Source organism: Leopardus geoffroyi, chromosome A2, assembly GCF_018350155.1.
Source record: "Leopardus geoffroyi isolate Oge1 chromosome A2, O.geoffroyi_Oge1_pat1.0, whole genome shotgun sequence".
Lineage (NCBI taxonomy): Eukaryota > Metazoa > Chordata > Mammalia > Carnivora > Felidae > Leopardus > Leopardus geoffroyi.
Genome location: NC_059331.1, coordinates 96,978,154 through 96,994,962, shown reverse-complemented (window position 1 = coordinate 96,994,962; position 16,809 = coordinate 96,978,154). Strand labels below are relative to the sequence as shown.

Below are 16,809 nucleotides of genomic sequence, written 5' to 3'. Positions count from 1 at the left end.
TTACAAATATTCTGTAAATATAAGCTTTTTCATTAAAGACCATCAAAATACAGCTGATTAATTTTCTGCAAAATTTAAATAAATCATTACTAGATATTCTTCTGAAATCAAAAGAAAAAGATTAGGCAAAAGAGCTTTCCTGAAGTGCATAAACAGAATTTGTAAAAAGAGACAGATTTTGATATCTATACAAGGATCACTCTTACAAAAGAGGTTTGCTATTAATCACTATTAAGTAAGGAAGGAAGACACTATTCTTTAATGATTTTATGAATGATTTTTTAATATCTGGGTTTTTTAAAAAAGATGACTAAATAAAAGACAGATTTATTTGTTCCTAAGAAATACTTACGTGAAGTTGCAAAATGCTGAAATTTGACTTAACAGGACAAAGCTCCCAGGTCTCATTCTCTAGAAACATTCTCAATTCATCAAGCCGTGTCCTTAAAAAAAGAAAACACTCCAAAAAGTTAGGAGAAAAGTAAACTGCACACAAGATTTAAGAAAATAAAATTTGATTATAGAATTATCATCATAATCACAATCAACTTTGAGAATCCATTCAAATCAACACAGCAAACACAAACATTTACTTTTACTTGTTACTATCTTATCATTAAGAGAAAAAATTCTCAAATATTTACTAAACTCACAATATCTTTATTACAAAAATAATGTACAGGAAATGATATTTTAATTAAGGGATTAAACTAAAAGCTACTCACCAATTCACATACTTAAACTATCCCTAGCTAATTATATATCAATGCCAAAAAGCAGAGAAATAATTTACAAAGTTTATGAGATCATTAACACTAATAAATGCTTTATGCTAAACAGCAAAGATCTTAATCATACTTACTAAGCCACAAGATCAAGATGATTATCAGTCTCCAAATATATTTAGCTCAGTCCCTATCTCTACACAGCATTTACAAATTAAATTAGCAAATATGGTACTTATATGGCCAGCACTTACATCATTACAGCATTTACATCATATTGATCTCTTCTTACTTTTTTAATGCTATTGCAGTTTACTGTCTATCGTGGATCATATATATATATATATATATATATATATATATGTATATGTATATACATATATACACATATACATATATGTGTATATATGTATATATGTATATATAATGTACGATATACATATATCGTACATTATATAGGCAGTTCCAGAAGAATAACTACTTCTTTCCAGTTGACCCAGGAAACAAAGGGCCAGTGCCCGCCCCTACTTTTCCCTTCTTGTAACAGCTTCATTGTTATTACTAAACTGCCAAAACCAAAATCTAGATTTTTTAAAAAATCCACAGGTTCTAAAGTAAAGAGACAATAAATAGGTAAATCTATAAACAGCAAAAACTGCTCCAAATATTAAAATTAACAGAGGGGGACTTTAAGATAACTATTATAATTAAGTTAAATAAAATAGAGAAAAAGAAGTACAAAATGGGTAGAAAACAGAATTTCAAAGAATTGCAGTAATAAAAACAAAAAGAGAATCAGACATTCTGTAACTGAAAAATATAATCACCTTGAGTTAAAAATTGGTTAAGTAAACAGAAGACAGACAGATTGACAGAAACTATCCAAACTGAAGCATGAATTGAAAACATAAAAGAACCAACAGAAAAGATCATAAAAGATAGATGAGTCACAGTCAAAACATCTAGTATGCATGCAACTGAATTGAGAGGACAGAGAAATGAACAGAAGCAATATTTGAGGAGGTAATGGCTGAGAATATTCCAAAAGTGATTGTGCCCGAACCACACACCATATACAAAAATGAACTAAAATGGACCATAGACCTAATGTAAGAACTCAGAACTATAAAAGTTTACAACTCTTACAATTCAACAATAAAAAGACAAATAACCCAACTGAGAAATGGGCAAAGGTTTTGATCAGACATTTCTGCAAAGATTCACAAATGACCAATAAGCATATAAAAAAATGTTGAATATCATCAGTCATTAGGGAAATGGAATCAAAAGCATAATGAGACACCACACCACTGAGACAGCTATACTCAGAGATCGACAATAACAGGTATTGATAAGGATCTGTAGAAATTAGAGCTCTTATACAGTGCTGATGGGAATTTAAAATGGGGCAGCCACTTTGGAAAACAGTTTGGGGGTTCTTCAAAACATTAAGCGTGGAGTTACCACTTAACCTGGGAATTCCACTCTGTATCGGTTTCCGGTGCTGCTGTAACAAACCACCAGAACCTGAGTGGCTTAAAGCAACAGAAATTTATTCTCTAACAGCTCTGGAGGCCAGCGTCTGAAACAGTATTCACCAGGTTGCAATCAAGGTGTCAGCAGGGCTATACTGTCTGCAGAAGCTCCAAACATCATCTACAAATGTGTTCCTTGCTTCTTTCAGCTTATGGTGGTTATCACCATTCTATGGTTTGTAGCCTCAGCATTCCAATCTCTGCCAATCTTCATATTACTTTCTCTGTGTGTGTCTTTTCCTCTGTGTTTGTGTCAAAGCATGAGAAAACTCAACGTGCCAATACTGGCTTTTAAGATGGAAATGGTCATGTGCAAGGACGGGTGAGCAGCTTCTAAAAGCTGAGGATGTTCCCTTGCTGACAGCCACCAAGAAAATAGGGATCTCAATCCTAAAACCATAAGAAACTGAATTCTGCCAACATCCTGAATGTGCTCAAATGTGTATTCTTCCTCAAAGCCTTTTGATTAGAGCCCGGCCCTGCTTACACCTTGATTTTGGCTCTGTGAGACCTTAAAGTTGAGCACCAAGCTGATCCAGACGTCGAACCTCAGAACTGTGGCGCAATAAATGGATGTTGTTTTAAGCTGTTAAGCTCACAGCAATTTATTACCTAATAATATAAAACTATTACAGTGATAAAAGGTACCAACTCACAGACAAAAGCAGCTTTAGTAAACCCCCTCCTGCATAAGGAGTATACAAAAAATAAGACAGGAAGTAAAAGTATACAATAAAAACATAGAAAAACACTAGAAGGGTAAGACAAAGTAAATGCAGTTAGAAAGTTGGTTCTTACATTACTCTGGAAGTATACTAACCTAAGATCAACTATAACAGAACAGGAATGCACAGTGAAATGACAGTGACCACTATAAGAATCCATTTTTAAGAAGCTAACTGAGGGAAAAAAAACAGTATAAAAGTAAAAAATATGTATGATCAATCCAAAAGAAAGGAGGACAATTAATAAATGAAAAAAGAATAACACTTTTAGAAATAAAACAATATGATGGATTTAAACTCAACTATGCCAATGAATACATTAAATGGAAATAGGAAAAACCGTTCAAACAAAATACAAAACTCATAAGACTGGATTTAAAAACAACAGCAACATTGGGGGTGCCTGGGTGGCTCAGTCAATTAAGCGTCTGACTTCAGCTCAGGTCATGATCTCAAGATTCGTGAGAGTTCAAGCCCCATGTCGGGCTCCGTGTTGACAGCTCAGAGCTTGGAGCCTGCTTCAGAATCTGTGTCTCCCGCTCTCTCTCTGCCCGTCCCCTGCTTGCTCTCTCTCTCTCTCTCTCTCAAAAATAAATAAACATTAAAAAAAATAATAAAACAACAACAACACAACAAAACAAACTACATGCTATTTACATGAGATACACTTTAAATATAAGGCCATAATTAGACTGAAAGTAAAAATTACACAGAAACATGATTTCTTAAAATTATGAAATAAGGTGGAATTTTTTTATCAAAATTTTTTTCTTCACCTACTGTGATGATCTTTATGGTATTTTTCCTATATCCTGTTAGTTAGTAAATTAAATTAATTTTAAATATTTAGTCAACCTTATTCTCCCTCTTAAACATTATCTGTTTGTGATGTTATTATCCTTTTTAGGTATCACTGAATGCAATTTGCTAATATTTGTTTAGAAGTTTCACATCTATATTTTTAGGAGATACTAGCCTATAATTTTTCTTTTTGTAATGTCCTTGTTACGTTTTGGTACCAGTGCTATGATGACCTCATAAAATACGTTATGAAGCATTCCCTTTTCCTCTATTCTCTGAAGGAGTGGTGTTGATTTTTCCTCCTTAAGTTGGGTAGAATTTACCAGGAAAGGCAGCAGGCCTAGAGATGGAAATGTTTTAAAGTACGTATTCAACTTCTTTAAAATACATAGGTCTATTCAGATTTTCTGTATTTCACTTTGTTACCTTATTAAATTTTGTTTTATAAGAAACTTGCTCTTTTCATCTACATTGTCAATTTCATGTTACTAAACATTTACTGTATTCTTTTTTTAATTGAAGTATAGTTGATACTCTATTATATTTTTAATGTCTAGGATCTATAAATACCCTCTTTTTAAATGCTGATATTGATAATTGGTTTTCTTTTTTTTTGGTTCAGTCTTGCTAGTAGTTTTATAGAATTTTACTATACATTTGCTTTCTATTTCAGTGATTTCTGCTCTTATCATTTTTCTCCCTCTGTTTCTTCTTGTTTAATTTGCTGTCATCTTTGTAAGTTTTTGAAAGTGAAGTTAAGTGTACTGATTTTAAAACTTTCTCCTTTTCCAAAAACATGAACTTAAAGCTAGAAACTCTCCCCCCTCTGCTTTAGGTGAATCCCACAATTTTGATGTCATGGTTTCATTATTATTCATTTAAAAAGATTTTCTAACTTCCAATATGATTCTTCTTTGACCACTAAAAATAGGTTGCTTAATTTCCAAAAACTGGTAGGTTTTTCTTGTTACCTCTCTGTTACTTATTTCTAGTTTAATTTCACTGTGGTCAGAGAATATAATCTCTATAATTTCAATCCTTTGACATTTTTTTTTTTTTTTTAAATTTTTTTTTCAACGTTTATTTATTTTTGGGACAGAGAGAGACACAGCATGAACGGGGGAGGGGCAGAGAGAGAGGGAGACACAGAATCAGAAACAGGCTCCAGGCTCTGAGCCATCAGCCCAGAGCCCGACGCGGGGCTCGAACTCACGGACCGCGAGATCATGACCTGGCTGAAGTCGGACGCTTAACCGACTGCGCCACCCAGGCGCCCCGTTTTGACATTTTTTAAGTACTTGCTTTATGGCACAACAGATGATCAATTTTGATAAACGTCCTGTGTGCTCTTGAAAAAAAAAATACATATTCTGTAATTGTGTGTGTCTCTCTCTCACACACAAACACAAATGAGGCAAATGTTGGTCAAACACATATCCTTAGTGATTTCTTGCCTGCTTTCATTATCAATCATGAAAAGTGGTATATAAAAAAATTCTATCATTATAGAATTGTCTATTTCTCCTTTTAGTCTGAATATTTTGCTTTATATGTTTAAGAGTTATGTCAGTAGGGGCATACAAATTTAGAATTATTGTTCTTCCTAATGAGTAACCCCTTATTATTATGAAGTATTGTCTTTATTTTTAGCAATACTTCTTGACTTAAAGTCTACTTTGTCTCTTAGGAATTTCTTTAATCTAATACAAAGCATCTACAACCGACTACCACAAATATCATACTTAACAACAAAGCACTGCACAATTAAGACACCCCCCCCCCCTCACTTGTCATGACTTGTATTCAAAACTGTGCCAGAGGTCTTAACCAGTACAAAGATTAGAAAGGAATACATAAAACCATCATTATTCACAAATGACATAACTGTATACACAGAAAATTCAAAAGAATCTCCAACTATTAGATTTAATAAAATGCTAATTTAACCACCAGATCACAGGAATTTCAGGTCAACATACTAAGTCAATTTATATATGTGTATATGTGTGTGTGTGTGTGTATACATATATATATATATATATATGTATGCATATGTGCAAGAAACAACTGGAAACTTTAAATACAAATCAAAACTCAGAATAGCATAAAAAAAAACTTTAGAGAAGGTTCAAAAACAGGCATGACTAATCAACAGTGATAGAAGTCAGAACAGTGGTTACCTCTAAGGATGGTTTTGACTGGAAAATTGTGTATCTTAATCTGGGTAGTTTATGTGGTATACACATGTAAAAATTTATGGATTTGTCCATTAAGATGTATGTACACCTTAATATTACACTTTAATATTTTTTCAAAAGATAAAACCTTAATAATCCTCTCACTCCACTCCCTAAATTGTCTGCAATAAAGGCAGGCTTATTTTAAAAATATGGCCACCAAGGGCCTTAGGAAATGTCAATCCAATTGTGAAGGGTCGCAAGGTCATGACTAGGAGACAGCAGAGAGAGGGTCCTTTATTTCCAAATCTTATTCTTTTCATTGCACTATAGTTGAAAAATCTACTTATTTTGTGACTATAAATGATAAATTGGTTAATATTGTCCAAATTGATTCATTAGAGCCACAGAAAACTTCCTTTACACCTTTTTGCCCAAGAACATTTTACACAAATTGGAAGATTTGCATTTTACTTCTTTCTTCTATTTTACTCTACTAATACACACAAAGAATAGCAGTTATGATGAAAAAGCAGTGTGTATACAAACTACAAACTGCAATCAGATGCTGAATAACAGATATGACTGCAGACACATTACTTGAAGAGCAATCCTAGTTATTACTATTTAAGCAGTTCAGGTGCCCTCTGTGTCTTTTAGAAATAAGATACAAGTAGGATACAAAGAAGCTTCTGTGGCATACAAAAGAACAGGTACAATTAAAACGAAATTTGAAAGATTGTAAAGGGCAAATATAGTAAAGAAGAACAATGACCAATCTGAGAGGCATCTCAAATGTACTGACCTCTGAATTAAAGGGAAAAAAATCCATGAATTAGAACTGTGTGATACCCCGATCTTTTATTTAACTTGATAAAAGACTTGATGCAATATAAGGTAGATTCCAAAAACGAATGATAAAAACAAAGACTTCAAAGAAAGTAAAGATGCCAGTACAAGCCCATCACATTTGTAAGAGAAGGAAGTTGATGCTCAGAGAAGAAAACCAAATTACTGAGGAGGTGAAGTTAGTGAGTAGCACAATAGAGGCAGGAACCCAAGGCCACTGATAACACCACACTGCCCCCAAACACTTTACCAGCGGGAAGAAAACTGGAAGTCAATAACAATAGTATAAAGGAGGAGTTTATACTCCTCCTCTTAACAATAGTATAAGTGGAGTTTAATAGTGGTCCACCCACTATTACTGTGTTCTGTTGCAGAGGGAGTTAGTCTGACATCAGATATACACCATGAAGATTCTGTTCCCAATTTAACTCAAAAATTTAAGCCCTACTGCATAGAGATGCAAATGTTTTTATTTTTATGTAATCTAATTTACAGTAGATTATTTTAAATGCTAAAAATAATTTATTGGTACCATTATAATCAAATTCAAGAACGTCTGTTTTCTGAAAAATATTTTTCCTATTCTCCCCAGAAATACAGTGAAGAGAGTTGCAACAATATCTCCTATCCCACACACATTCTCTCCTGCGACATGACTTTACCAGTATCCCATCAAATTTCTCTCCTCTTGAATCTGGGCCAACCTCATGACAGGCTTGTATTCCAAGGAATGTGGTAAAAGGACTGCATGACTTTGTTTGTTTGTTTGTTTGTTTGTTTGTTTGTTTGTTTTGAGGGCAGGGAGGGAGGGGCAGAGAGAGAGAATCTTAAACAGGCTCCATGCTTCGCACAGAGCCCAACACAGGGCTCAACTTCACAGCCACTAGATCATGGCCTGAGCCGGTATCAAGAGTCAAACGCTTAACCAACTGAGCCATCCAGGACTGCATGGCTTCTAAACATACATCAGAAAAGGCCACGAAGCGTCTACCTGTGTCTTTTGGAAAATTAGTGTTGTTGGAAGCCAGCTGCCATATAAGAAGCCCAACCATTCTGAGATCACCATACTGGAAAAGCTACATGCAGGCACTCTGGCTAACAAACCCAACTTTGTACATCCTCCGAGCCACCTCCACCAAGGTACAAGCAAAGGTACCATGGATCCTCTAGTTAAATCACTTGGTCCAGGTAGAAAACAAAGAGAAGTACTGTATATGGATAATAAACTTGATCCTAGAAACACACATCTTAAAGATACTTTAAAAGTAAATCTTTCTTGGGGAGCCTGGATGGCTCAGTCAGTTAGGCATCTGACTGTTGATTTCACCTCAGGTCATGATCTCATGGTTCTGAGATCAAGCCCCACATTGGGCTCCAGGCTGGGTGTGAAGCCTGCTTACTATTCTCTTTCTCCTTCTGCCCTACATGCACGCACGTATGCTCTCTCTCCCTCTCTCTGTCAAAAATAAAAAATAAATAAAACTTTCTTACTCAGGCAATGGGAGAGTTTTTCTCCCTAAAAGGATAGGTGACCACTCCCCTCTTTTAACACCAGTTGCTGGACCTTTAGGATCCTTGAAAATATTTTATAAGATTTGATTATTAGAGTAATTAAAAATTAAGATGCACTTATTTTAAATAGAATGTTTTGACAATTACATATTCTACATAATTTTTTTGTCATTACTGTTTAAATCAGAGAATTTGTGCTTTGGGAATTCTGCAGCATCTGGCAGAATGCTTTGGATGTATACAAACTTGGTACATGAACATAAAGGAATTTGGGGGAATAAAACCTATATATTTGTAAGGTAAGAATTTATATTGATATAGACTGTGCTCCCTCATAGTCTCATATAATTTTGCCCTAGAAAAAGATAATTGCATATAGTCTTTTATACAACTATCACAAGCCAACATGAGCACACTTTATAAATAGAAGATGTTCCACCCAAAGAGTAAAATGCTTCTATTTTCATCTTTTTATTATGCCTACATTTTCAAACCAATAGTCTAAGTAGACTCTAAGTCTGAATAATTTGGTCCAAGAATTTCTTCATTCTCAAAAGCTCTATTTGGTAGTAGAAAACCATGAAACAAATTGTGAGCATATTTTAACATTTTTATTAACAAAATTAAAACCCACTTGATCTGTATTTTGCCATGCTTCATACTGCTTTTCAATATTTATGTAGTCTAATTTGATTTGGTGACTAAGACATTAAATAGTCATTTAATAGATTTAGATTCATCACTAGCTAACGCAATGACTTCTGTCAATTCAGTATTATCATACATTGGCATCATTTCTAAACCACCTGTAAAGTTTATCTTGCTTTGTAAAGAAAAAGATACACTTCAGAACACATTAATGGTTGGCACTAATTTTACCAAATGATTTTTATTGTAATTTTCTAAATGGCAGCTGTTGGAGAGATAATGACTATAGCTAGTATATAAGCTAGACTTGTTTAGAAACTGGGAGTAGAGAAAAATCTTTAAAAGAAAGTTAAATGTTTACTTTTTAACATATTCCAACAGCCTAACATACAATGCAGCAAGAAAAAAAGGACAAGATCTGCTGGCAACACTTATGGAGACCTTTTTGACTAGCCACCTCATTTTGCAGTTGATAGAACCAATATCCCAGAGAAGTTAAATGATTTGTCCAATGTCAGGGAGCTGGCAAGCAGCAAAAGTGGGATAAGAACCCAAGTCTATCTCCCAGTCCAGCTCTCTTTCTAAAAATACAGTATAGGGGCTCCTGGGTGGCTCCGTCGGTTAAGCATCCGACTTTGACCCAGGTCACAATCTCACGGTTCATGGGTTCGAGCCCCGCGTCTGGCTCTGTGCTGACAGCTCAGAGCCTGGAGCCTGCTTCAGATTCTGTGTCTCCCTCTCTCTCTGCCCCTCCCCCGCTCACACTCTTGTCTGCCTCTCTCAAAAATAAATAAAACGTTAGGGGCGCCTGGGTGGTTCAGTTGGTTAAGCATCCGACTTCGGCTCAGGGCATGATCTTGCAGTCCGTGAGTTCAAGCCCCGTGACAGACTCTGTGCTGACAGCTCAGAGCCTGGAGCCTGTTTCAGAGTCTGTGTCTCCCTCTCTCTCTCTGACCCTCCCCCGTTCATGCTCTGTCTCTCTCTGTCTCAAAAATAAACGTTAAAAAAAAAAAATTAAATAAATAAACATTAAAAAAATTTTTTTTTAAATACAGCACAGCCTCTTCAATGGGAAACAAATTTCATAAACACTTCTAAGAGAAGTCCATTAAAACTTTGAGTGTTTTGGAAACATTTAACAATTCATTTCTACAATCTCTAATTTCATCAAGGTGAACTTTGGTGAGGAAACTCCATCATGGTCATAGTCTAGAAATGCCCGTGCCTGGCTGCCATAGATGACAGACACCTTTTGACAACAAGTAAAGTAAAAAGCAGAAGAGAGATAATTAAATAAGTGTTTTTGCATTGCACAAATCTTGCAGTCACTAGAAACACCAAAATGTCTCCCAGCTGTCTTACTGAATAAAAGTAATCTTTGAAAATACATATGTGGCATGCTTTCATTCTGACAGGTAAGTGAGGCTTCTGGTTCCTTCATGGTTCCTTATCCTTTCCCTCTGATTTAAAAACTAATCATTTTAGGGGTGCCTGGGTGGCTCAGTCGACTAAGCGTCCGACTTCAGCTCAGGTCATGATCTTACATTTCGTGGCTTCGAGCCCCGCGTCGGGCTCTGTGCTGACAGCTCAGAGCCTGGAGCCTGTTTCAGATTCTATGTCTCCCTCTCTCTCTGACCCACCCCGTTCATGCTCTATCTCTGTCTCAAAAATAAATAAATGTTAAAAAAAAAATTTTTTTTTAAATAAAAATAAAAATAAAATAAAAACTAATTATTTTGGAGCACCTGGGTGGTTCAGTTGGTTAAACATCCAAGTCTTGATCTTAGCTCAGGTCTTGATCTCAGGGTTCTGAGTTCAAGCCCCATGTCAGGCTCCATAAAGTAAAATAAAAACTGCTCCTTTTGTACAGCAATGCATACAAGTCAGGCCGTCTGTTTCAACATGGCTTAAGTTTTAACAGGAAAATAATTATAAATAAATAAAGGCAGTGTTAGTGTTTCATGCTGTCCCCTTTCCACTGTTTTCCTGAGGTATGATCAATTAAAAATTTTTTTTTTAATTTTCTAAACATTCTCTTCAATTCAATTATAAAATTCAAAGGCTCTACTTTTGTACTGGATCAATCTAAATCCCTTTCAAAACATATTTAATAGTTCACGATTAACACAGAACACTGGTACTTAAATATATTTAATAATAAATTAGTCAATAGTTTGATGTCCAATAATCTCTCTTCTGATATGACATCAATGACTGTAACCATGTATTGACCCTGAACAAGGAGAAAAAGCAGAATTTAAAATCCTCACCAACCTGGCATCAAATAACAACCAAAAAAATCAAACCTTGGGGCACCTGGGTGGCTCAGTCGGTTGAGCATCCGACTTCAGCTCAGGTCATGATCTCGCGGTTTGTGGGTTCGAGCCCCGCATCAGGCTCTGTGCTGACAGCTCAGAGCCTGGAGCCTGCTTCGGATTCTGTGTCTCCCTCTCTCTTTGCCCCTCCCCCGCTTGTGCTCTGTCTTTCTGTCTCTCAAAAACGAATAAATGTAAAAACAAAATTTTTTAAAAAGTCAAAATTTTAAAAAGTAAAAATGTACAATAAAATTAAGATACAATTCAAATGATAAATTGTATGTAAGGGATACAGTACATATAGTACAGGGCTCACCTTATATCAGGAAAGGGCTAACAAATAGCTCTCTCGATTTAATGCTGCTTTAATTATCCAATCACATTGCTAATTAAACATACTTTCCTACCTTCCTCCATTCCCAAAACCATTCCTAATCACCCTTTCTAAAGTCAGTGATGACTGTTTTGGAATGTAATACATAATCTTGACTTTGTGGCTTGATCCTAAATATCATGTCCTGTTCTTTAGAAGCCTTCTTACTCCTAAAAGGCAGATGCATTTAAGTAACCCCTCAATGAATGCTGCCTCCACCGATCTAACTTTCTTACCAGCTCACACCACATATGGAGGTATAGAATAGTGGCCAAATTGTTTTCATGAACTCTGACATAATAATCATCTTTCACCCAAAGAGAAACTGGTTCAATATTTAGTTCAACATTTTGAGCCCCTCAAAACAATCTATTAAATTTATAATAAATAAGTAATGAGGATATTTTATGGTATTTTAGAGGGAAAAAAGTCCTTAACCATCTTAAAAAGACTTCAAAGAACAAATTCTTCCAAATTCAAAAGTAATTGTTTTAAACCAATTAATGCTATAAGGTTTAAACATGAGACAAAGTATTCTCATTATGTACATAAGTCTATTCACATTTTATTAGAGTTCCTACCTATGGTAGTTCTTAAAATAATTGACGCTTTGTTTTCTGATGGACTCTTGCAAAACTTCAGATTTGCTACCACAAAATTCTTCTCCAACTTGCATCAACCTAATTGGATAAAAAAATTCATATTAATTTCAGTAACATCCTTATAGAACAAAAGTAGTCTAGGTCATCTTTCTTCAAAGATAACAAACCAAAAAAAATGGATGTTTGAAGAAGTTCTAAACATCACAAATTCATTATGGTTTACAGACATCTGAAGGACAGAAACCCAGCAGAAATTACATGATGAATGTTCAATTCTCTTCATTTCCATGAAGAAGTTACACCTGATAACTCACTGATTCATGATTTCTTTGATTACCATGGTTGAATGAAACAAACTAAAGAATTAAAACAAGATCTCAAACAGTACCTGCTGATTATATCCAAAACAAAGATGAAATCATCATATTTAAATATAGACAAATCCGTTCCAAGCAAGTAGGTTTTTACTTTTAGTTGAACATCCTGTAAAACAAAACAAAAAAATATTTCAGGTAAACCCAAAATATAGAAAATAAGTTCCCAGAACCATTTATTCTACAGTTACAAATTAAAATGAGACAGGAATATATTACTAAGAATATATATTTAGGACAATAACCAATATCCTTACAGTGGTATCATAGAGACAATTCCACAAGCATCAGTATAAAAATAGTAATGGCCACAATCATCATTATTAATACATACACACACGTAAGATAAGAATTATACGCAAGTGTTGGCTATGAAGATAAAAATCATCACTTATGTGTAGCTTGGTAGGCTAGAAACCCCAAAACAACCAATTAAAAAATAATTAGAATTAATAAGATAACTATTTCAAGTGATTATGTATAATACATAAAAATTAAGTTTTCATGTATTTCTGCTGTAGCACCTTAAAATGAAGAGATTCCATTTATTTATTTATTTTTAATTTTTTTTAACATTTATTATTTATTTTTGAGACAGAGAGAGACAGAGCATGAACGGGGGAGGGTCAGAGAGAGGGAGACACAGAGTCTGAAACAGGCTCCAGGCTCTGAGCTGTCAGCACAGAGCCCGATGCGGGGCTCAAACTCACGGACCGCGAGATCATGACCTGAGATGAAGTCGGCCGCTTAACTGACTGAGCCACCCAGGTGCCCCGAAGAGATTCCATTTAAAATAAATGTTAAAAGTGTAATATACTTAGGAAAATTTTAAAAGGCAATATCAGACCTATAAGAAAGAACTAACAACTCTAATAGGATACAAAATAAATTTCAATAAAATGAGAGTCAAAGGACTGAATGAGTGACTAAATAGTGCAAGTCAACTTTTCCAAATTAATGCAGTGGTTCAATGAAATTCTAACCAAATCACAAAAAACTTTTCCTTTGAACAATCACTCTAAAATTCACCAGAAATAAGAAACAGGCAATAACCTCTTTTTTAAAAATAAAGCTTTGAAAAGACAGCTTAAAAGGTATAAGTGAATGGGGTGACTGGGTGGCTAAGTTGGTTAAGCATCCGACTTCAGCTCAGGTCATGATCTCACTGCTCGTGAGTTCAAGCCCCGCATCAGGTTCTGTGTTGACAGCTCAGAGCCTGGAGCCTGCTTCAGATACTGTCTCCCCCTCTCTCTGCCCCTCCCATGTTCATTCTCTCTCTCTCTCAATAATAAATAAATGATTAAAAACTTTTTTTTAAAAATGTAAGTGATGTTGGAGGACTTGTACTATCTGCATTAAATACATAAAAAACTATTTTTTAAAAAAGAATACTACCAATACCCAAAGAATCAATAAAATATGACACCTCAGAAATAGTGCTAATATATATACATGAGCTTAAGAAACCGCAATAAAAACTACTGTTTGCCCATTATTTACTTTTTGTCAGCATTATGCTAAGAACTTCATATATTATCATTAATCCTAAAATCGTTCTGTTGAGCAGGCATTTATTATCCTAAGAGATAAAAAACTGAAAATAGGTCAAGTAATTGTCTAAATTCACATGCCCCATGAATGACAAAGCTAAGACTTGAACCCAGGTCTCTCTGCCTCCAAAGTCTCTTTTCACTGGACCTTACTACAAGGAGGCATCACAAATAAAGACACAAGAAAAAAGATCATCCAGAAAATGGTGAAAGGAAAACCAACTAGATTTGGGGGGAAGAACAACTCTCTCCTCTCTACATCACATATCAAAAGATATATAAAAGGACTGAATAAGTGTTTTTGTATGTTTTCAAAAGATTAAAAATTAATCCAATAAAGCAAAAATATTTTCTGAGTACCTATTAAGTGTTCTAGGCAGTACTCTACGTACTTGGGATATAGCAATTAATGTAAAGATTGTAATGTATAGATAATGTATAGATAAATATCTATAATTACCAGATGAATGTTGACCTGAGCTTTACATAGGGAAAAATAGTTTAAGAATAAATGTAGCATAAATTACAAAGGACAAAGGTCAATAGTTTGACTTCATAAAAATGTAGATCATCTGCATATTGAAAATAAGTGAACAGACATATGATATACAAAAGATTACTCATTATCATATAAATCATTTAGAACTTATGAACAAAAAACAAATAATTCACAAATCAGTTAAGTTATGGAGTTTTTAAATGTTCACCTTCTCTAATAATTAAAGAAGTATGAATTAAATTTTTTTTTTCAACGTTTATTTATTTTTGGGACAGAGAGAGACAGAGCATGAACGGGGGAGGGGCAGAGAGAGAGGGAGACACAGAATCGGAAACAGGCTCCAGGCTCTGAGCCATCAGCCCAGAGCCCGACGCGGGGCTCGAACTCACGGACCGCGAGATCGTGACCTGGCCGAAGTCGGACGCTCAACCGACTGCGCCACCCAGGCGCCCCAAAGAAGTATGAATTAAAACACTAATAAAAATATAAACAGATTCAACTGCCTAATTAAAAGATAAAGTCTCTCAAAAAAAACATTTCTTTTATATTTATAGAAGACACAAACATGATCCAAAAGCATTTAAATAAAGACACAAAGGAAAATATGAACAAAATAAACACAGCAATGGTAATAATAAAACAAGCTAGAATTCACAGCAAAATGCCTCAGGACAAAAGAACTACATTTGTTTTTAATTAATGAAGGGAATTACGTACAAAGTAGGTAGGTAAAGTGGTTATTAGCATTGCAGCATCAATCAACCTAGCATCCAAGTATAAAAAGCAAAAGCTATTGTTAGAAATAAAACAAAAACCTGACAAAATTACAATGCTTCTGAAAGATTAAAACCCCTCCCTCAGAATGACACAGGCCAAGGAAACAAAAAATAAATAAAATATAGAATAGAATAATACAATTAATAATAAGCTTGCTTTAATATACACATAGAACTTAACTCCCACTTGGGGCGTCTGGGTGGCTCAGTCAGTTAAGCAGCCGACTTCGCTCAGGTCATGATCTCGCGGTCCGTGAGTTCGAGCCCTGCGTCAGGCTCTGTGCTGACAGCTCAGAGCCTGAAGCCTGTTTCAGATTCTGTGTCTCCCTCTCTCTGACCCTCCCCGGTTCATGCTGTCTCTCTCTGTCTCAAAAATAAATAAACGTCAAAAAAAAAAAATGTTTAGAAAAAAAAAAGAACTTAACTCCCACCACAAAGAAGAAATACATGGTTATTTTTCCAAATGCCCAAGCAAAACATTTTTAAGTGGGTGGCTAATAGGATGTAAAGAAAATCTCAAATTCACAAAAAGTAGAAATATTGCAAACCCTAATTCTCTATAGTAAAAAGAAATAATAATCACATGAATAATATGAATAATTTCTTACATGTCAAATATTTAAAGATAAAATAAAAATCTTGGAAGATCAAGACTTTCATATAGTTAGGTTTGTAAGCTCCATAAGGTCAAGTATCATGGGTTCACCACTATGTTCTCAAATTGACAGTTTCTGCCAAATGGTACAATTGATACAAACTTTTTTATTACAGACTTTCTAGTTGAGTCAAAATACATGGAAAATATTCTAAAAATTTTCGTATCAAAAATCACAGTCATTCTGATTTTGAATTTAATTTTTATGTCAGAAAGGTTAAATATCTTCTTAGAATTTAATTATCCCTATATTTATGACGAATGTATACAAACTGTCACACACTCACTTATGCGTTGGAATTCAGGATTTCAGATGTTAGAAATGTATTATGGCACATATATAGCATATATCATATAACAGCCCCAGTGGGGTGTAAGGCAGTATCACAAAATAAAATGCATTAATATTCCTGCAACATATAAATGTTCACTTTTTTTTTTTAATTTTTTTTTTCAACGTTTATTTATTTTTGGGACAGAGAGAGACAGAGCATGAACAGGGGAGGGTCAGAGAGAGAGGGAGACACAGAATCGGAAACAGGCTCCAGGTTCTGAGCCATCAGCCCAGAGCCTGACGCGGGGCTCGAACTCACGGACCGCGAGATCGTGACCTGGCTGAAGTCGGACGCTTAACCGACTGCGCCACCCAGGCGCCCCAAAATGTTCACTTTAATGAGATAAACACTACAAAAA

General features: G+C 34.8%; 1 protein-coding gene across 6 annotated transcripts in view; it reads right to left on the bottom strand.

Moving 5' to 3' along the window:
* VPS50 (VPS50 subunit of EARP/GARPII complex) overlaps positions 1–16,809 on the bottom strand; it is a 143,183-nt gene that overhangs the window by 45,945 nt on the left and 80,429 nt on the right. For all 6 annotated transcript variants that reach the window (XM_045494784.1, XM_045494782.1, XM_045494779.1 and 3 more), the window contains 3 exons: positions 12,651–12,745; positions 12,242–12,340; positions 353–443 (listed from right to left, as the gene is read on the bottom strand). In XM_045494784.1, the coding sequence (XP_045350740.1) occupies positions 353–443; positions 12,242–12,340; positions 12,651–12,745 (285 nt within the window). The remainder of the gene's footprint in view (positions 1–352; positions 444–12,241; positions 12,341–12,650; positions 12,746–16,809) is intronic.